The sequence below is a fragment of the Pieris napi genome, chromosome 4, assembly GCF_905475465.1.
Source record: "Pieris napi chromosome 4, ilPieNapi1.2, whole genome shotgun sequence".
Classification (NCBI taxonomy): domain Eukaryota; kingdom Metazoa; phylum Arthropoda; class Insecta; order Lepidoptera; family Pieridae; genus Pieris; species Pieris napi.
In genome coordinates this window covers 8,977,022-8,999,124 of record NC_062237.1, presented here as the reverse complement: position 1 = coordinate 8,999,124, position 22,103 = coordinate 8,977,022, and the positions used below count along the sequence as shown (strand labels likewise).

Below are 22,103 nucleotides of genomic sequence, written 5' to 3'. Positions count from 1 at the left end.
TGTGGTTTTGCTGGCTATTTTTATTATATTTTGTGGTAAATCTATATATAAAATAAGTGTTGTTTGATGATTTGATATTTTAAAAGAGTACCGAGAGTTTTTTACGCCGGCTTTTTCTCTCGGCCTACACCCTCTGTCTTCTTTGCCGATGAGTAGGGATGCCTACAAATTCAAATTTAATGACGTGGAATAACTGATACATGTATCTTATGTTCCATAATAAAAATATTTTGTTTATTGATTTAAAAAAAAAAAGTCGTGTTAGTTACACTATTTATAACTCAAGAACGGCTCGAACGATTTGACTGAAAATTGGTGGGGACGTAGCTAAGAACCAGGAGACGGACTAGGACGGATATAGGATAGGACTTTTAATCCTTGGTTCCGTTTAATACTTGGTTCCGTGGGACGTGACATAAAACGTGGTATTACAAAACACAACAAACAGGAACACTAAAAATGTATCCATCAAAACATCAGTCTAGCCGTTCATTTGTTAAAAATGTTTTTTGTTTAAAATGGTGTAACAACGTCGCTAGTATCGCATAAAATATGGAATATTTTTAGAAAAAAATAAATTATTGGTAGACCAGACTTACAAAAATCAAAACTTATTATACTTAATATAAAATAATATATTATGTATGTGTGTATGATGTATTACTACGCAACAAATTTCTCCCGTTTCAATAATAAATTACTAAAATAAAATTATTATAATAGAGTCTAAAACTAACAAATTTCTTTTTCCTATACATTATCTTTAATAATCCAAACCCTTGCCAATTTTTGTACCTTCGTTCGAGGGATTTAGGAATCATAGGGAAATTTCAAACTCCTGCCAAATAATATGAAGAGGGTCTAATCCAGCTTAGTGGAGGAAATCAAGATAAAATATGAGCGCTTTGCCAAAGCCTGGTTGCAGTAACGATGTGAGACAAGCAATGCTATTCTACTAATTGCCCACCTTCACCCGTGTGGTTTGGTAAAGGCCTATTGACATTGCACGGAGGAGTTTCAATATGTGTAACGGATTGGAAGATGCGGCTTAGAATACCTTTGTAATGATACTCTGATATTATCTTGAGAACAATGGTGATAGAATACAATACGCTATTGATACTTATTCAATATGGTAATGCAATGACTTCGTTATTATGGGATTTTGGCTTACTCCGAAAGATTAGAAATGTAGACGTATTTTGTGAAGGTTGTAAGAGCTAAATTATTACATTAATTAATATGTATGACCTCTAGACACAAACCTCTAGTGTAAGTGGCAAGGCAGTGTGAGTGGCCTTTGGTATATAACATTTATATGTGATTTTTCATTTTTAAAAAAATACTTGTAATAATGATGTGTTTATTTTGGTCTTGACAGTAATACAACTCAAACATGTATAAGCAGCTGCTATATGACTTCTGTTATCTATACTTAATGTATTGAAATAATAGGATTTTTATTTATAAAAGCTTTCCAACGCTGTAACATTGGTACAAGAAAAATAAAATACAATATTTATAGACAAACATAACAAACACGTGAAGATAAAAAATTAATAAAAGCAGAAATTTTTAATTTTAAATTAATTTGAAAGTAGAATATTTATTTACGTAAGATATCCTACAAATTATAAAAATCCATGCCATCTTTTCATCGACGGAACTACTAATAGTTTATTTATGTTTTTATAACGTCTGATTTTCATCAAAAGAGCTAAATTGTTTGTAATGAATATTTAATCCCTATTAACCTTTTCAGTCTGTCTCGCTATATTTAATGTAATAAATTCACGAGACTTATTAGCCGCAAGGGACTCGTCAGCACTAGCTCAGTTTTACCAAACCATAATGGGCGTAATCTAACTTAATTTTATTAATAAACTGTAACATTATAATCTGTTATTTTAGATTATTGTTCTCCGCCTCGGGTGGGTTTTAAGGACCGAACCGAATGGTTCTATAGTATACTATAGGTACAGTAGTATGTACAAGGATGATAATTGTACCTTTCCTTTCAGTTGCAGCCTGGGCTACAAGAAACTGTACAAAAGGCTCGAAAGCAATTATCTCCGTCTCCTATGAGATAATTCCTTTCGAAAGGGTAATCTCTGATCATAAATTCAATTATATGATTGATTATATTACGCAGTATGCGTTTATCTCGAAGTTTCTGAGCTAAAATGCCTGAGATATGTAATATGTATGTTTTATTACATTATTTTAAGAATATGTATTTTTGAAGTTATACTTCTTTAGGCGCGTTATGAAAAATTGATGAGAGTGTATATTTATTGTATAAAAATTTTACGATGCGCGCGCACCGTGACACAAAATTAACAGAATGAAGTTGCCCACGGAAGATGCTACGGCATTGGACATAATTTAAAAGCATCATTCGAATAATAATAGAATTTATGTACACTTAATGTAAGAGAATAATAATAAATATTTATTTATTTAATTGACCTTTCCAGTCTTTGATTATTTAATTGTAATTAATTATTTGCATGCAATCAAAAACTATTTTTAACAATGCTAAAGAAGTATAAATAAAAACGCACCCTTTTTTTCTTTCTAATGATAAATAAAAAACATATTACTGGTAAGTTTATCAATACTTTATAGTGAAACGTGTACTCAAAACCAAACGCTCACTATCAATTTTATCGTAAGCTCCATACGAACGAAAGCGAGGGTAATAAATCCTAATTTCTTTTGGATTCACGAAAATAAAAAAGAATTTTCGGAAGCTTTCCTAAAGTTTTTGAAGTGTTTTCAACTTTCACATTACAAAAGGAAATTAGAGTGGGCTAGAGGTATAATTTAAGAAGTTTTGCACTGAACAAGCGACAAGTTTTAATGTAAGCCCTGTTAAACGAAACTCAAACACCTCTCTTATCTCTTTTCAATGATTCTTGTTGCCAACGTTTGATGAACAAAGTAATGGGAGAATTACATTGTTTGCTTTTACTGGCCTGCGATTCTGTAACTCACTTTTCAAACTCACACAGCGGTTTTCGCATCGGCGGTCGCTCTCAAATGAGTCGTGGAGCAGTCATTTTATGATTTGGCATTCTGAAAAGGTGGGAGCTTGTACGAAAACCGCTGTGTGAGTTCGAAAAGTGAGTTACAGAATCGCAAGGCTGGAGTTTTACGTTTTAGTTGCGTTGGCGCATTACGAGGGTCTGCCCAAGCACACTACGAGAGTCGGGTCACCCACTAAGATTATAAAACGTTTCAAGGCAATTAAATAAAATTGCGTTTTAAAGCTGTTATGGGTCTTTAACATAAATAAAACAAATTAGCATATATTAGGATATTTATAAACTAGCAAAATACAAGAACTAAAATATATTAAACTAAATATTAAAATTAACTAAAAATACATAAATGTGGGCGCCAGGAGGATTTAGGTTTATCCTGCCAAACCTAATGTGTGTAATGTGGTAACGTTTATCACATAAACATTATAGACAATTTGTTATTCAATAAATGAATATCTAATTTGAGGGCATTTCCCAAAGCTAAAACAAATAAAACATTTCAGATTGTTTCACAGCCAAAATAAAACTAAACCATACAATAATAATTAAATGAAACATACCCCTCAAGTTATAACCGAAATTCAAAATCCAAAATTTGATATTACACAAGACACAATTTATATCTTTAACACGTTCAATCTACGGCAATCACCGTCCGTGTCTGTCCTTTTTGTTTCTACCCTCATCCTATTACATTCCCCCAACATACAAAAGAAATGAAAAGGTATACAAAGAATATTTTTCATTTCTTTACCTGCTACTCACTATTCCAGTATGGCTTCAAGTCTTTCGCATGCCAAACCCCTAACGGTTTGCCATACCAGCTATTTAACCTAAAAACATTACTAGACAATCTTTCAACAATTATAGCCTTATCAAATTTTGGGGCCAATTTAGCCATAAATTTTTTTCCTGCGTTAGACAAAAATTTATTTCTTTTCCAAACGGTGTCACCTACATTAAATTTAGCCTCCCTACGTTTTAAATTATAATAACATGTACTTTTTTTATGTGCGTCTTTCATCTTCTGTTCAACCTTCTCATAGATGCTAAAAAGCTTCTTATTACCTACAAGAAATTCTTTTGCATTAAAACTTAAAGGAATGTCAAACATATTAACTGCGTCATGCGACATACTTGTAACTTTGGGGGGAATAGCTGTTTCTCTGCCAAAGAAGAGGAAAGATGGGGTGTAGCCTGTGGTTTCATGAACTGAAGTCCTAACAGCATGAGCAAAACTTTGCAAATGCAAATCCCATTCATTATGTTTCTTAGTATTAATGAAACTCGATATCATTGTGCCAATAACCCTATTAACTCGCTCTGTAGGGTTACTCTGTGGATGATAATTAGGAGTATACCAAATTTGAGAGCCATAACTATTGACTAGTTCTTTAAACAATTTTGATTCAAATTGCTTACCATTATCTGAAATAATTACTTGTGGAACACCAAAAAGTAAAAATTGGCTTTCAACAATACTGCAAATCTTATCTGCTTTACCAGATCTAAGTGGAAATAGTAAAACAAATTTACTAAAAAAACAGGTTATAACTAAAAGCATAGTGTTACCACTTTTGCTTCTTGGAAAAGGTCCCATTAAATCTAATGATATAATTTGCCACGGTCTATTAACATGCCTTTGATGACCCATGTGACCAAAAGGCAAACGTTGAGAAACTTTAAATTTTGCACAAATTTCACATTGACCGACGTGGCGTTTCACATCACCTAAAATATTCGGCCAATAATAATATTGTTTTACTCTAAAAACCGTTTTCCGAATGCCTAAATGACCCGCCTTTACATCATTATGACAGCGCTTCAAAATAGTAGATCTAAGAATCTCCGGAATATATAACTTCCAATCATTAGACTTATCAGGATATTGTTTCAAACAAATCTTTTTATACAACAAGCCATCCCTAACTCGCCAATTAATATCACTATCACTATTCAAGACACTTTTAACTTTATCTTTATACCATGTATTTTTATGTTCTTCTCGTATTTCCACACCATCAGCTTGAATTTCAATCGCATTAATTGATCGCGATAAAGCATCAGGTACTACATTCGAACTTCCTGGCTTATGAACTATATCAAAGCTGAATGCTTGTAATTTCATAGCCCACCTTGCCAGTTTACCATGGGGATCTTTCATTTTATGAATCATTTTAAGTGCACTATGATCCGTCACTACAGTAAAATGAGATCTAGAGGGATCTCATTTTACGATTTTACATATGGACGAAATTTTTCTACAGCATAAACAATACTTAATAATTCCCTTTCAGATGTCGAATACAACTGTTCTCGGTCATTAAGTTTTCTACTTAGATATGCAATTGGTGGTCAATCTTTTGGCTTAAAACAGCACCTATACCTTTATTTGATGCGTCGCATTGTATTATAAATGGCTCTTTAAAATCCGGACACGATATAACAGGTGTCGATGTTAGGAAAGTTTTTAAAGCAACAAATGATTTCTCCGCTTCATCTGTCCATATAAATTTCTTTTGTTTCCCTTTTGTTAGACTATGAAGAGGAGCAGCTACAACAGAAAAATTTCTAACAAATCTTCTATACCAACTAGCAATACCAATAAATCTTTTCAACTCTTTGAAAGTTTTAGGACGTTCAAAATTCAAAATCGCTGATACTTTTTCGGGATCAGTACGTAACCCATCTTTATCAACAATGTAACCTAGAAAACGCATGCTGGACCTAGCAAATTGACACTTATCTATATTTATCGTTAGACCTGCACCTTTCAAAATATGTGCAACCTTATCCAAAATAATTAAATGTTCATCAAACGTCTCTGAAGAAATCACAATATCATCCTGATAAGCCCAAACTTTACCATCTAGTTCATGAAATAAAATATCCATCAGTCTCTGTTGCGTTTGAGATGCATTTACTAAACCAAAAGGCATAACTTTAAACTGAAACAAACCCCTGCCTGGTACTGCAAATGCTGTCTTTTCTTTACTGGAATCCTCTAATTCAATCTACCAAAATGCAGTTCTTAAATCAAAAGTACTAAGATATCGCGAATTACGTAAATTATCCAAAATCATTGTCACTCTTGGCAGTGGATATGTATCCCTTTTAGTTACTTTGTTTACCTGTCGGCTATCTAAACAAAGCCTGTTAGCACCATTTGGTTTTTTTACCAAAACTATGGGCGAGCACCAGGGACTATAGGACGGTTCCACCACATCCTTCGCAAGCATTTCATCCAGCTCAGTTTCTATTTGTTTCCTTATGATAGGCGAAAAATTGTATTGTTTTTGATAAATTGGCTTACTATCACCCGTATCTATAACATGTTTTAAAATATTAGTTCTACCTAAACCCATGCCAATCAAATTTTCTATAGCACTAATTTTACTCTGTAACCGACTTATCTGATCTCCATCCAAATCAACACAACCAATGAGAGCTGACGAATTACTCGACAAGGAATCTAAATTAGGACATTCCCTCTTAAAATGAAACTCAATACCGAATTTAATAAAGAAATCTTTACCTAAAATCAATTCTTGAGACAAATGCGGCATAACAAATATTGGTATAATATGAAAATTATTATTAAAACTAATTGGCACATCTAATAATTCACGAATACAATGATTTGATCCATCTGCAGTGGAAATATATATAGGCTTCAGACCAAGTGTCTGAGACTCTATGCCCATGTCTTTAATTTTCCTTGCCATATCCAAATTAATCACTGACCTCGTAGCCCCCGAATCTAATAATCCCCTAAATTTCCTACCTAAAATGTCCAAACTCACGTACGACCTGTTGTCACATTCCTTTTTAAAAGTTAAAGAAGAAACTATTTTCGAAGACATGACATTATGAACAAACATTAACCAATCCTGCCATTCCTTATTTTTACTACTACAGGGAACGCTCATTTGGCAGGTGCTTGAGTTTACCTTTTTTCGTTTCCCTTACAAATACAATCTTTTAACGTCACACCAAAACGACCACAAGCATAACAAAATAGCCGTTGTTTGGGTATTTTACATGACCTGAATAAATGCCCTACTTCTCGACAATTCCAACACCTCATACTCTTAACAATTTTCATCATGCTTTTATTACTTTTAATAGAATTTAACTCGTCCGTTATATTTCCTTTAGGATTTTGATAAGCTAAATCCGGTTCTAAATAATTGAGACAACTTTTTGGTTCTTGAAATTTATCACAATTAATCTTTGTTCTTTCCACCACTCTAAGAATATTACTTAAATCAGCAACCGAATCAAACTCATCCCTACAGACTGCCCTTTGAAAATATGGCTGAAGATTCTTAACAATGACCGAAATCTTTTCTCTCTCTGTAATTTTTATTGGTAACCGATTAAATAAATTTTGCATGACCGAAACAAATATTAAAACAGATTCATTACTACCTTGAGTTCTTGACCTGGCCTCTGCCAACAACTCTTCCTGATAAAAAGGGGATTGAAACGTACGCTTCAGTATTGACACTAATTCCTCCCAGTTTCTAATATATTCTCTGTTGGCACGAAACCAAATTAAGGCGTCTCCTTTAAAGAAATCTATAGCATGCCTCCAAAGATCTTCATCTGTAGCATTTCTAGCATCTTTGAGTTCGAACACACGCTCAATGAAAGCATTTACACTAAACTTACCATCGCCGGAAAAATAAACCCCCCATTGACTAATTGGCACAAGTTTATTTTTACGAATTGTATTATAATCTTCACGCGACGTAGAATTTAAAGGCAAATTAATAAACTTGTCAGAAAGAGGACCTTCCTCAAATATATCGTGTCCAAAACTAACCCGTTTTTGTTGATTCAATAAAGCTATATTGTCTGTATTAGGTAGTGTAGTTTTATGTTCCCCAACTGATGTACTTGGACAATCGTTATCAATTTCATTTAAAACTTTTTTACTATCCTCACCGATCGACTTATGTAAAAGTTCTTTCATTTCAGAAGTTATGTTATCATCATCCTCTATCTCGTCCTTATTTTCTAATTCAGATAGAAGAACGATAGCCTTATCTATAAGAACTGTACGCTTGTCCTTATCAATTTCAGCTAAAGGTTCCATTAAATTCAACCTATTTACAATATGAGACAAGCGTGAAACTAATCGTTTATATAATTGTTTATCAGGTTTTTCATTTAATTCAGAAATGTAACGCAAAATAGTATCTAGCTTATTCGAACAAACGTCTAGGTTTTTATTAGGGTTCTTTATATAACCAGAAGGTAATTTAATTTCATAAGACACTTCTTGTGACTGTTCAACAAACATCATCTTTCTTAAAATTAGTCTCAATGCAGAGGCAAAACCACCTGGCTGCACATAACCACGACAAGCAAGCTCAAACTCCACTTCATCCTTCAATAAATATTGTGGATCCATATTAAACCACTCAAAAAAACTATTTTACCAAAAAAAAAAAAATTAAACCTACTTTAAAAAATCAAACAATATGCAAATTCAGTATAAAACATACCAAACATGTTTACTAAATGAACTAATAAAAATAAAAACATACATAGAAATCCACCACACTGTAACTTACAAACAAAATAAACTTAAACAATAGAAACAGCAGAAACTTATAATCTTAATTAATGTAACTACACTAGATCATAATGTCCATTGGCCTTGTCCAAATTAATGTAACAAAGTAAATTCCATAAATATAATCAGGTTAAAACAAAGCAACCAATACATAAGGTAAATCTGAACACAACCAATTAACTTATAAACTTACTAGATGAATGTATTTAGTATGTATAAAGAAAACAAAATTATACATAAATACAATATAAAATCATTATACTTAACCTTAAATGTTACAACTATAAAATAATATTATTTACTACTTTAAATTTTTTAAACTTATGTGCATTTATATTTTAAAAAAAACATACTTGACAATATCTTTAAACTTTTGTTTACAAACCCATTTGCACGTTGGGCGCCATGTTATGGGTCTTTAACATAAATAAAACAAATTAGCATATATTAGGATATTTATAAACTAGCAAAATACAAGAACTAAAATATATTAAACTAAATATTAAAATTAACTAAAAATACATAAATGTGGGCGCCAGGAGGATTTAGGTTTATCCTGCCAAACCTAATGTGTGTAATGTGGTAACGTTTATCACATAAACATTATAGACAATTTGTTATTCAATAAATGAATATCTAATTTGAGGGCATTTCCCAAAGCTAAAACAAATAAAACATTTCAGATTGTTTCACAGCCAAAATAAAACTAAACCATACAATAATAATTAAATGAAACATACCCCTCAAGTTATAACCGAAATTCAAAATCCAAAATTTGATATTACACAAGACACAATTTATATCTTTAACACGTTCAATCTACGGCAATCACCGTCCGTGTCTGTCCTTTTTGTTTCTACCCTCATCCTATTACAAAGCATTTGGGCTCCCTAAGTCTTCAGGTTATGTTATGCCTACATTATGTATGGGCCATCCCGGGTCTCATGGTAAAACTCTTTATTGTTTTACCAATATGTATGTGTTTTTGAACTGTGTTGGTCTGGTTTCTTACCCATAAGGTCGTAGGTTCGAAACCCGAACACTCGCTCGTACAGTGAAGAAAAACATTGTTAGGAAACCGGCATGGTTTAGACCAGTTATTCCCAAAGAGGTCTATATCGAGGGGTCTATGACAACCTACACGGGGTCTACGTCAGCGAAAAAAAATTTGGAGGTCCATGAAATGAAAAGGTCCACGATAGTGGATCACAACACATACAGTGATAGTACCTATTTACTTACATCATACTATCTTATAATATCAAAACATATACATTAATTATAAAAGTACCTATGAAGTAAAAAAAATATTATATATGTTAATAAAATTGTTTAAGTTGTAGGATGTTGGTATTCGGTTTGTGGTCACACACACATTTTGAAATTAACAGGAAATCAATATCAAGCAGTAGTGGGTCTACCCAACACGGAAAAACATGGCAAGGGGTCTACGACACAAAAAAGTTTGGGGAACTCTGGTTTAGACCTAAAAAGTCGCCGCCGTGTGTCAGACACAGAAGGCTGATCACCTACTATTAGAAAAAATAATGATCAACTCGGAAAAGGGCAACTCTTTTTTAGCTTATTTGTTTTAAAATATTTCTTCTAAAAACCTCTATTGTAGAAGAAATCTAATTCTTCATATTATAAACAAATTTACAATGTTTCAGAAAAAAATATTCTAAATATTATTTTCTTTAAATTTATTGGTGAAATCGTTGACTAAAACTTAAACATAAACATTTATTGGACTAGCAATACTAATAACACTATATTAAAATCTCCAAAACAACAAATATTGTTAATATAAACGGAAACCAAACACTCAAATTAATCATTTCTGCTTGCTCTGCAAACTGTCGTATAATCTGACCAACTTTAATTACCTATATACCTAATTACACAGATATGTAATGCTAGCAAATCGCTCGTAAGTAAATTATGTTCCACAGAATATAGTTAGCAGTATCTTGAGATTAAAGGTACGTAATGACAACTTATATCAACATTAATCAACAGTTTTTTATTACTGTCTATAGTTATTAAGAAAACAACGTCAACTTTACAAATTCGTTAACGCACCTTTGGTCTTCCAAAAACAGGTGGTATATGAGCTTTTAGCCTATTTGCGCGTCAAACATCTATACATTTTTATTATAGAACAGGGGGCAATAGAGGGCTCGCGAGTACATTGCCGGCGAGTTGCCGCGAGCTGCCCTGCGATTCTGTAACTCACTTTTCGAACTCACACAGCGGTTTTCGCATCGAAATCGAAAAGGTGGGAGCTTGTAGTTTATTGTTTATCAGAATGCCAAATCATAAAATGACTGCTTCACGACTGATTTCAGAGCGACCGCCGATGCGACAACCGCTGTGTGAGTTCTAAAGTGAGTTACAGAATCGCAGGGCTGTTCTTAAGGGCTAATTTAGCCTCTTCGAAATGACTGTGAAACTGAATGTCATTCGATACATCAACGCCTAGTATTCCGATGCTAGTGAAGGCGTTCAGGAAAGTGTTTTTGAAGAGAGGAGTATCGACAAAGGGTGATTATTTATCTATATTTCACAATATTTTTCAGAAAACTTAAAAAATATCCTAATCAACAAACTTGTAGCTAACAACTTGTGTTTGTTTGCTTGACTATAGCAATATGAGTTTTACTATTGCGTAAGTCGGGAAGCGAAAACGACTGTGAGATCTTTATTCAAATAATTCGACAGTTTATCATTATATCATTTTTACATTGTATCTACGAGCCCCGATGCAAAATAGTTCGTCTAATATAGAAAGTAGTGCAAAGCGTAAAATATAGAAAGTAAATATTGGTAAAATAATTAATAAGGTTAGATAAAAAGTAAACCACAATTTGAGGAATATTTTAAAGTTTATGTTATGTTGCTCATGTTTCTCATAGAATGCTCTTATTCCCACTCTAAAATACTAATACAAAACTAAACAACACATACAAGCGAAGCCTAATTGACATCTACCAGGATGTCACTTAGAGAGGTCACACAAATTAAATGAAGCGTTAGATATCTGTCCTCACTTGCCCTTCTATTAAGTCTACGTAAAAGGAATTTACTGGACCTTATTGTTATGACGGTAAATTTATTAAATTAAGGTGATGATAGTTTATTTAAAAAAAATTCTGAAGGAGTGCTGTCATCGAAGATATTATTCTTATAATATATTTTCCTATATGGAAATTAGGCTTATTAGCTAAAAGAAGTTGGTAGGGAAGATTAGGAGAGCTCAAGATAGGGAGAGATGGAGCCAGTTTCCTTGATAAAAGTATAATTATTTTTGTATACAATTTTAAGTGTTTGTATATTTATCTCTGTGTGTACCCAAAGCATCCAATTATATGTATGATTAATTTTCTTCCACTTCTTCAGGAGTCGTATCTGCTGGAGTAACCGCTGCTGGAAGCCACAATCGCTAGTCTCGTAGGTACTATGGTGTAAATAAATACATATAAATATCTAGAAAAAAATGTATCACATAAGTAATGTATATATTAAGGCTTTTTAAAGAAATATCAAAACGGTTAGTCGACATCACAGGAGACCGAAGATCTGGCAGCTACCTTGGACAAAGAATTAGTCTAGCTATTCAAAGAGGGAACGCTGCTTAAAGGGACTCCTATTAATAATATATTTTAGTTATTATATGTTAAGGTTAGTTATTTATTTCAATATGTAAATTATATATAACATATTATGTTAATGTATCATGACATGGCTGAAGTAGACAGCACTAGTATAATACATCTGAAAATGATATAATATCCATATTAACGAGAACGATTTGTATAAATTATAATATTTAGGTATTATCTGAATCGATAAGTTTTGGCTCGGAAATTGATTCATAGCCTTTTTATACTAAAATAGTTGTTTGCAGACAAGGAAATTGTATGTCAATAAAGGCGTAAGACAACTTTGTATCAATACATCAAGCATTCATTATTTCTAATACAGAACAAAGAGAGTTTTCCATTTTGATAAACAATAACAGGGAAACATTTCTGTAAACTGAGAACAGCGGAAGCGGCTGAGCGTCAGGAAATACAGTGTTGGAGGTACATTGCTTTTATTTATTTTAACATCTTGTCTGAAACATCCGGGATACAATCGTTTGCTACGATTTACAGATAATATATAGGATACAGTGAGATATTATTTTGTTTAGACTCTTGGCATGGCCATCTTAAATAACACTTTTCGATAACATAGCTTTATTGTGTTGCGAATGTATTGAACAATTGAAAACTTAACCCTCTTATTAATAAAAATTCTTTACTAGTTTCTTTTGCAGAGCATTATTACAAGTTTTTTTACACCATTGAACTGAATCTCATAGTCTTAACAATGTCTTATAAAATCATATCGTGTACCTCAATAAACTAACACAATTTATAATTTAATATTTATTATAAACATCCACCGTCATGCCTGTTACTACTAACAGAGAGAGATTGTTTAGAGTTTTAAGAATTATTTTAAATTTTCTCGCGGTTTATCGGTGAAAGTATTTTAAATATTGTTTAAATAGTTGAGAGAGGTTAAAATTATGAAAGAAAGTCAGTGGTTGGGTGATTGATTCTAGTGCCTTCAAACTCCAGATAGTACATTTTTTAGAGCATAATTAATTGTGTTATATTTCTTATACCTAAGAGTCCTGTAAGTTGTATTTCAGAAGTAGAAGGCTGATAGCCCTTTTCTGTAATAATAGTAAGTAAAAAAATAGTAATAATAGAAAGTAAAAAGTATTATAAGTTCGGAGTATTAACTTTCCTAATAGAATAAGTCTTTGTAATTATTTATCTTAACTAATCTTATAATAACTACTATACTAAACTATTTTGAACTCGGCACAAATGTGTAGTTGTATAAAATAAATGTTTGAATATAATAAAAATCTCACTAAATATTTCCAACTAAAATCCAACTAAAAGGTATCACATTTCAATTAATTAAATACGTAACAAAATAAGTGCAGCATTCAATTACGATCTGTTATAAAAATCAATGGGCGGCCATTTGAAAATAACGTAAAACTTTATGTAAATGAAAATTAAAAACGTTTCATCGCATTTTACAGCTTCATACAATTGAAACGGATTATGTGCGGATTTTTACAGAGGTTTTTGTTTTATAATAATGAAATGACCTCGTCTCTTTTGGTAGTAGTCCTCTCAGCCCCATTCGGGTATAGGGTAGACGCTTTCATTGATTATTTTTCTTTAGGCGATTATAAGATTCCTATACCCGGTTTCCTTACGGTATTGTTCACTCTATGGACAAAGTTTGCGCACTGTCGAAGATAAATTATTAGTGCATATTGCTCAAACCTCAGCGATTAGAATCTTAATAGTTAAGACGTGTTTAAAAATACTTTTGATGTTGACATAGCAATATAAATGTTTTCCAAATAGCTAAAGAGTGTATGCAAAATATCAAGCGCACGGAAAGAAGACGATACAAGATATTAGAAAAATAACAAATGTAAGCGATACAGTTGCATGTAGGCTTTAGCTTTAGTTTCCTTTAGTAAGGAGGTGGGCCGGATACGTCGCAAGAGCGTCGGTTGAGTGAACGAGTTCAACAGTGGCATCCACGCGACGGAACAACAGCAAGAGGAAACCCACGATGGCGTTGGTACAGCTGACCGACGGCATATCGATCCAGAAAGCCAAAGGGAACTTCGGAAGGCGTTGGAGGAGGCCTATGCCATATCATGAAATCATCTTAAAACTAAATTTAAGAAGATTTTCGTTCCTTAGACAATCTTAATATTGAATCTCCTACTCATAAAACCGAATTATATCACTCCTCTTTACTGTGCAAAGTGTCCTACTATGGAATTCCTTACCAATTGATATCAGACGAGCTCAGTCTTTAAATTTATTTAAACATTTCTTTTTGATCATTTTTCTTCTGCCTCGTAAATAGATATAACTTATATATTAACTGTGACTCAATAAACCTTTGGATTAGAACATTTTTGTTTATACAATATACATATTATTATTTTAATTTGTTCTTAAGATTTCACTTTGGTTGTCTTCTTGTACTTTACCCCCTGTAGGTGTTTCTTTTTTTATTGTTCCTAATTAGGGTTGCCTGGAACAAATCGCTTGTTAGCACCCGTTGCCTAATAACTTATGTTACTTGCTTTTTTTATATGTGTATGTTTTTATATAAGGTAACGAAGTGTAAATAAATCAATAAATAAATATTTTTAGTAATAAAAGGCTTTATTATTATTTATGCATTGCCAATTAAAGATAATTGGTGCTTGTTCTTAATTTCATCACTATTCAATGAACATAATCCTCACTTGAAAGGTCGGTAGAATGGTAGTAATTAAGTGTTACAACTCATAGCACTCGTTGAATCAAATTACTCACAGTTCCATCACGCACAGTTTACGCTACATAAAACTTTCCGACCAACCCATAAACTACATCCCTTGCTTTTAGGTTCATTTTCTACGGAAAAGTTTTCCGGATGCAGAACCTTCGCTCCAGATTTAAGACATTTTCCTGTGGGTCAAACTTCGCAAATTAAAAATCCAGGATAACAATATATAAGAAAGATATAAAATTATTTATGCTATACAATGTGATCAGGCACACTTTCCAGTCTAGCTGGGTGATTGCCCATGGGCGGTATCACTTAGCATAAGGCCCTTCTGTCCGTTTGCCACGTGTTCTACATAACAAGTCTTGACAAAAAATGAAAATTCAAAATCATATTAATAAAAACTACAGTCAAAACCGTTTACAACCGTTTACAACGACGTTACGACTATCGGTTTTTACGACCAAATATGAGCAGTCCCTTCGATGTCGTTATAACAGATTTTGGGTGTACTACTAATTGTTGTTTTATTATTGAATTTTTTTATCGAGACACACCTAGCATCATTAGTTTCGTGCAGTACGAGGTGTCTGAAAATAAAGTTTACATTTCAATTTAGAGCGTTATGTGAAAATGTTAGACGACTTCTTGGTGCCTGAACTTCAAAACTTTCCTGGCTTTAACCAAAGAACATGGTTGCAGCAGGACGGAGCAACGTCGTGAAATTTTCTCAGGCAAATTGATCTCCAGTTTAACCCGTATGGATTTTTTCTTATGGGGTTATTTTAAAACTAAAGTCTACGCCAGTAAACCGACTTCTCTGGCGCAATTGAAAGAAAATATCCGTCTCGAAATGGCAGCCATCACTGAGTCCACCTGCCGAGCCGTCATAAGTACTTTTATTGTTTGACTAAATGAGTGCCGCGAACGCGAGGGTCGAGATTTGGACGGTATTATTTTTAAGAAATAAATTCCCAAAATGTGTACTTTAATAATAATAAATTTTTTTTAATACACGACCTACTTTTCATCGATCAACTAAATATGAACCTTCTGTTGAGAAACCCTGTGCAATAATTTAAAATTACTATTTTGCCTACACAACATTCGATTCTCGAAATATCAAATTTTTGTACTAAATCAAACTTATTTTTATCAAAATAAACACCGATAACACTTGTAATCGTTAGTTGTTTTTTGTAATAAATATATTTATGTTAACAATCGTTCTAAAATCCAAATTGTCAAATCATTACGCACATAACACCGTCAGTATATGTCTACATCGTTCAGCCAGTATTACATGGTTAATGTATCATCAAAATATGTAAAAGGTATACGCTCTTAGGTGCGTCACTTTTTGTAAATACTTATATATCACCCGAAAATATTTCAAATTTTTATCGCTAAAGCCTAAATCGCAACCTATACTTTGTAACATCCCAAACGTTACAAAGTATGCTTCATAAATCATCTTACATGAGTTTGTCTGCTTCATTGAGCGAAATGCGAGAATGTATGACCGGCCTATGAGATAAGCCCCTTATTGGTTTTCTCATGATTGAACACAGATTTAATAAATTAATATTTAATAGGTCGGGGTTAAGGAAATTTAAGGGGGTTATAGGGAATTAAATCATATTTATAAAGTTCGAAAATATTAGTACATTTTTGTATCATTAATACTTAAGGGATTTAAACAGAAAAGGAATTACCAACGCATAATTCTGTGTTTATTGTTCTTAAGGTGCGTACAGACTATATAACATAACATGTTATACAACATTGCTATACAACATGTTTCAGATAATGTGGACACTGAATGTAATAAAACATGTTATAATAACATGTTATTGATATGTATGCTAGGACGAACCCAGCATTTACGTTTTTTTGTTTTTCGTTTGTTATTTAAAATGGTTATATAACATTGTTATATTGCATTGTTATTCTAATGTGTACAGTATTGTTTTATGTTATAATGTTGAATAACAAGGTTACGTAATGTGGACGTGTTATAAAACACAAGTTATATAATATGTTACATAATCTGTACGCACCCTTAGATATTTTATAAACATATTGATGTGAAGTTTTGTTAAAGGCTTCTGATTAACTACAAACATTGTGGACAAGGAATTTACAAAACATAATTTAACTAATAGAGGCTTAGAGAAACACGCAAATAAATTGACTAAGTTTTACATAATAAGTCGATATTTAAAACATAGTACAAGCATTAAAAATTAGAACATTATGTGCACCCGGTGAGTGAATTTATCGCAAACTTGGGCGTTATTAATTCTCTGTTCGTGCAGCCGCAGCCGAGGGCTTATTATTGGTATATTTTGTAATGGTTGCTAATACAATGACATGCTATGGCCGCACGCGACTCACGGAAAGCTTTTAAAACAATTACTGAAGGTTTATTAGGTTTTTCAAGATTCAAAGAAAGGTTAAGATATTTTATTTTTAATCAAATGTGCAAACTATTTTTATTGTGTTATACATGACTGTAAAAATTATAACATAAATTGCGCAATTTAACCCTGCACAATTCAAATATATTTTTTTCAGTTTATTTATATTCTTTTTTTTTAATTCTTGTATGTGCTTCTAGTATAAATAAAATACCTAACCAAAACACTTATAAAGCCGAATAGTTGTGACCAAACTGAGTATGTCCTAGATGCGGTACCACTTCCATGGCTTAGTGGTAATTGTACGTACATGCATACACGCCATGATTTGTGAAATAATCAACAAAACACGCTCAGAAATATGACTGCTCACTAAATAGGTCATCATCATCAATGGCTGCAAAGACCCTTATGGGCCTTAGCCTCCGCAATCTATCTCATGCTTCTTACGTCAAAATTTGAATGCCGATTTTTTTGAGGTCCTTGACAATATCATCCCACTAACGCAGTCTTGGTCTAACGAGTTTTCTCTATAGATTTGTTTACTTTAGGATTGGCGTTCCTGTCAGCTAGCATTACCATTATATTATGTCACAGAGCTTCTAAATTAACAACGTTAAAGTCAAAACTGTTAATACTTAAATTTAATTAAACTTGTATCTTGCGTATTTATAGTCAAGTCAATCGATTCAAGGTTTGTAAAGCGATTGGCTTTGACATTAACAATGAAAATCAGATAATCAAAACTGTCCAACAACTACAAGGCCAGATGCCAAGGAATAATTGTTTAATACTGTCTAGGCCTTGACACAAGTATGGATTGTTGTTTTAATCTTAATCTAATAAATGTATGTTACGCGACATTAAACAGAGAAATATTTATAGACTACTGTAACATTTGACCAATAGTGGGTATGCAAATGCCAATTCAAAATAATAATAAAAATAAGTTTGAAAAAAGTACTTTAAATTAAAACAACCTGAGATGTATATTATATAACTTCGATTAAAACATGTTTTGGCGCCGAATTGATATGAAAATTTTGAATGAGCGTGCATTGTTTGTTGAAATACCTAAATTTGAGAGCCAAGTGTTTTGCCATACCATATAAATGGCTGTTATTTATGAGCAAACTTTTACAGTATGCGTTTGCTTCGTATTGAGGGTACAATTAGTTTAGAATGGCTAAAACAAAATATGTAAAATTTAAGCCTAGTAGAATATTATTCAAAATAATAATAACACACATAATAACACATTTTTGTATGGAAACTTACGAGCATTCCCTGAGCGTAGAACTAAAATACAAAATGTTCTTATATAATTTGTGTAGTGAACAAAATTTATACAAAATCAATGCATCTGCGCTAACAGACTGTCAAGATCGTTTAGTATTGGAATACATCACAATGAATGTAGATATAGTAATATATCTAAGATCTTTGTCTCTTATACCAAGTGCATTTATATTTATGAACCTTAAGCGGCGCAGCTATAGAATTTAAATATAAGAATACTCAGTATACCTTAAACAACAATTCCGATGCGAATGCGTCAGAAATCTTTCTAAAGATATCCTTTTCCTTTTTATGCCGGAGTTGGAATCATTTTTCATGTCTTTGTTGCAAACGTAAGATACTAAGGGATCTTTAATGCGTCTCGCATGCGAAACTAGGGTTTGAAGGGAAGATATAGGAATTTCCATCTGCAAGATATTACAAATCAAGTTACCGTAAAAAAATAAAGTAACGTGTTTCATGCGTGTTGAGCTTTTAATTTAGTTTCTATTTACTTATTATAAATAAAACAACTGAAATTTTAAGTAGTCTGAGCTTTAAAGAAAATACTTTTTAACCGGATGAATTTTATGTAGTATTATAAATTTACAATTATCTTACATAATTTTAAATTGAACCGGCGTACGGTGACTGAAGACAAAAGGTGTTGAATGTCAAAAAAGTATCACAGCTGTAGAAAAAGTTGTATTATCTGTATTTATTTCCCCGGAGTTGGTATAGAATCTGAGCTTTGCATAATAACAAACCATTACAACAATAAATTACGGTAGAAAAAAAATTAAAATCGTCACAAAGCTTATCGTGATGTTAGCTCGATTGAATGGTGTCCGACAATAAAACCGACTTTATCGATTTTAGGATCATAATTAATTCTCAACTTCGAATGCAACTTGCGACTCTGTAATGTTGGCTGATTGAAGTTGCTAAGAGACCGCAGAAATCAGTCTCAGGAGCAGCAAAGCAATCAACTTCCCGAGTTTACTTGCTACTGGTTAGTTCAAGAATTGACTTACAAAGTCCGGGCCATACGTCGTGTCAAATGGTTAATGGTATTGCGGTTAACGAGATCCTTTAGGTGGAGAACAAAGGAGTAATTTAATTAGTAATACCAGACTTGCGATTCTGTAACTCACTTTTCGAATATAAATAACATAAGGAGGGAGCTTGTAGTTTATTGTTTATCAGAATGCCAAATCATAATATGACTGCTTCACGACTGATTTGAGCGCGACCGCCGCTTTAAAAACCGCTGTGTGAGTTCGAAAAGTGAGTTACAGAATCGCAAGGCAGTAGGCAAAGTTTTACTTGTGAATGTATTAAGCATTAATATTTTTTTTATAAAATGATAAGATATGTTTTTAGGAATTCTCAGAGATGTTTTTTAAGCGATTTTTTCTGTTTACATACGTTGTATATTAAGATAATTAAGTGATACAGTTTTCTTATGAAACAGGAGACAAAGTAGCAGGCGGGTTATAGTTAAATGTTTATCGCCACCCATGGACACTTGCAACCCTAAGAGGTTTGCTAGTGTATTTCCAGCCTATAAGGTAAATGGATACGTTCTTCTCTTGAAGGTCCCTAACGGCTTGGAAATAACTAGAATGGCAGCTCGTTCTACAAAGTGCCAGTAATATTGATTACTTTTGGGAACACTCATACACAAATTTTTATATAACAATTTGAAGTTATTAAACTGCGTCGTTAATCACGTTTGAACCCGTTAAAATATATATTGTTTTACTTTAGCGACCTTTCCTATACGCTGGTAAATTTCCTTTTACCACACAATGTATACGCTTATTTCCTTCAAGTAACTTTTCAATATTATATGAAGTTGACACCTTAGACCTGACCTCAAGTCATTTTATAAGCAACGTAAGTATCTTTACAATGTTCGGAGGTGGCGCCATGTTAGAATTCTATTAAGAGCGGCTCAAGTTGTTTGCCTTGGGGGTTTTGTTTATATATTCTTCCTTATTGTGAACTTCAACCGAGATATGACACTGTTCGCAATTTTCTCTCTCCCATTACTTGTATGAAGTTATGATCCTCACCTGTTTAATACCTTTCACGGTAGAAACAAATGGAAGCAATATTAAATTAGTCCTCTCCTATTTATGATGTTTTCTTTATACCTTAACTAAAAAATAAGTAATTTAATTGAGTACTTTTATAAAGGTATAATAATAATCAGAGCTACGCGGTCGTTATTAGATTCCCATACAGTTGTTCTCGTTTAGGCACAATATTTTCCCTTCACCGCAAGAGCAAGTATTAATCGCGAAACCGATATTTTTCTTGTTAAACATAGCAATCTCAGAGATAATAATTAAAATTATAAATAAATAAAATCACTAAAGCAAACAATGTTTTATTACATGCTATAACGACATTTAAACTATACAAATAATTAACATATTAATTACTAATTACATCTAAAATATATGTATGCTCCTTCCAAAACTGATTACCAATCACACCTGCCAATTACGACACAACATCAATCGAACGGGCAGCGCACATTCAATATGCCCAATGACCCATTCTAGCGATTATAGTTCACGGAACACATAATTTTGCGGTTGATATCGCTTCGGAATAGTAACACAGCATCCTATTAATCACTGGATTACCAATACAAATGAAATTTGATCAGCAATCACAAAGGATCGCGTTGTTTAGAATCTGGAAACGATACTATCATAATGACACAGTTTGAAATGGCCATGATTAATCATTTAAACAATGTATTCCCTCATTTGTCGTGATATATCGAGGTTTTGATCGTCAATTGTAATTGTGAGGGTTTTATTAATTACGCCATTTGAAATAGTCTAGTGGTGGTGCTTTTAGAAATGTGAGTGAGAGTTCTTTGAAATTTTAAAAAAAATCAAGATTATTGCGCAAGCGTGAAAGTATTTTAATTTGTGAACTATAGGTTGGTGGGTGCAATCTTTGTACTGTACTCATAGTAAAGAGATAGTAGGAATCTAAAAGGCTTTGATTCGTATACGGAATATTAAATCTTATTCTATTGATATTGTATGCAGCTTCATGTGCTTGCCAAGTGGCAAAGGTCTCCCCCACTCTTCTGAATTTGCTTTCAATGCATGCAACGCTCCACTATAAATTTCCCACCATGTTTGTGTGGATTTGTTATCCTATCGCTTATGTGGTCGTCCTCTACCACACTTTCTGTAACGTGGACAGCATTCTGTCAGATTACTGACCCACTGCTCCTTCCTTGCCCAGTCCACTTCCACTTTATCTTCTTAATAGTCTTTCCAATAGTAAATTTCCCTTACTCTTGTATAGTGGAAGATTCTGGTTGCTTCATTAGCTCTTCTTATTCCCACCATGCTCCTTTCCATTGCGTGTTGG

At 32.8% G+C, this 22,103-nt stretch overlaps 1 protein-coding gene and 1 long non-coding RNA gene across 3 annotated transcripts; both read right to left on the bottom strand.

Moving 5' to 3' along the window:
* Positions 1-3,308: 3,308 nt before the first annotated feature.
* On the bottom strand, positions 3,309-8,512 carry LOC125049138. 2 transcript variants are annotated; one of them, XR_007116952.1, is made up of 3 exons: positions 7,722-8,512; positions 3,608-4,967; positions 3,309-3,527 (listed from the first exon to the last, which is right to left on the bottom strand). XR_007116952.1 is itself a non-coding variant. In XM_047648260.1 (2 exons), the coding sequence occupies exons 1-2, from the start codon at positions 8,464-8,466 to the stop codon at positions 3,805-3,807; spliced, it is 1,908 nt and encodes a 635-aa protein (XP_047504216.1). In that variant the 5' UTR covers positions 8,467-8,512; the 3' UTR covers positions 3,309-3,804. The 2 variants fall into 2 exon arrangements, 1 of the variants encoding a protein (XP_047504216.1); XM_047648260.1 differs by having other exon boundaries at positions 3,309-4,967.
* Positions 8,513-9,072: 560 nt separating this feature from the next.
* LOC125049139 lies at positions 9,073-9,507 on the bottom strand. Its single transcript, XR_007116953.1, has 2 exons — positions 9,372-9,507; positions 9,073-9,291 (listed from the first exon to the last, which is right to left on the bottom strand). It is a non-coding gene; the product is annotated as an uncharacterized LOC125049139 (long non-coding RNA).
* Positions 9,508-22,103: the final 12,596 nt, after the last annotated feature.

Bases quoted from the DNA above. Each gene is read 5' to 3' on its own strand.
- LOC125049138 (XM_047648260.1), bottom strand. From the start codon at position 8,466: ATGGATCCACAATATTTATTGAAGGATGAAGTGGAGTTTGAGCTTGCT. The intron at 4,968-7,721 runs GTAAGTTTAGTG...GAGTTAGGGATG, and splicing joins GGTTTATTTTTCCGGCGATG to GCTTGTTGTATAAAAAGATT.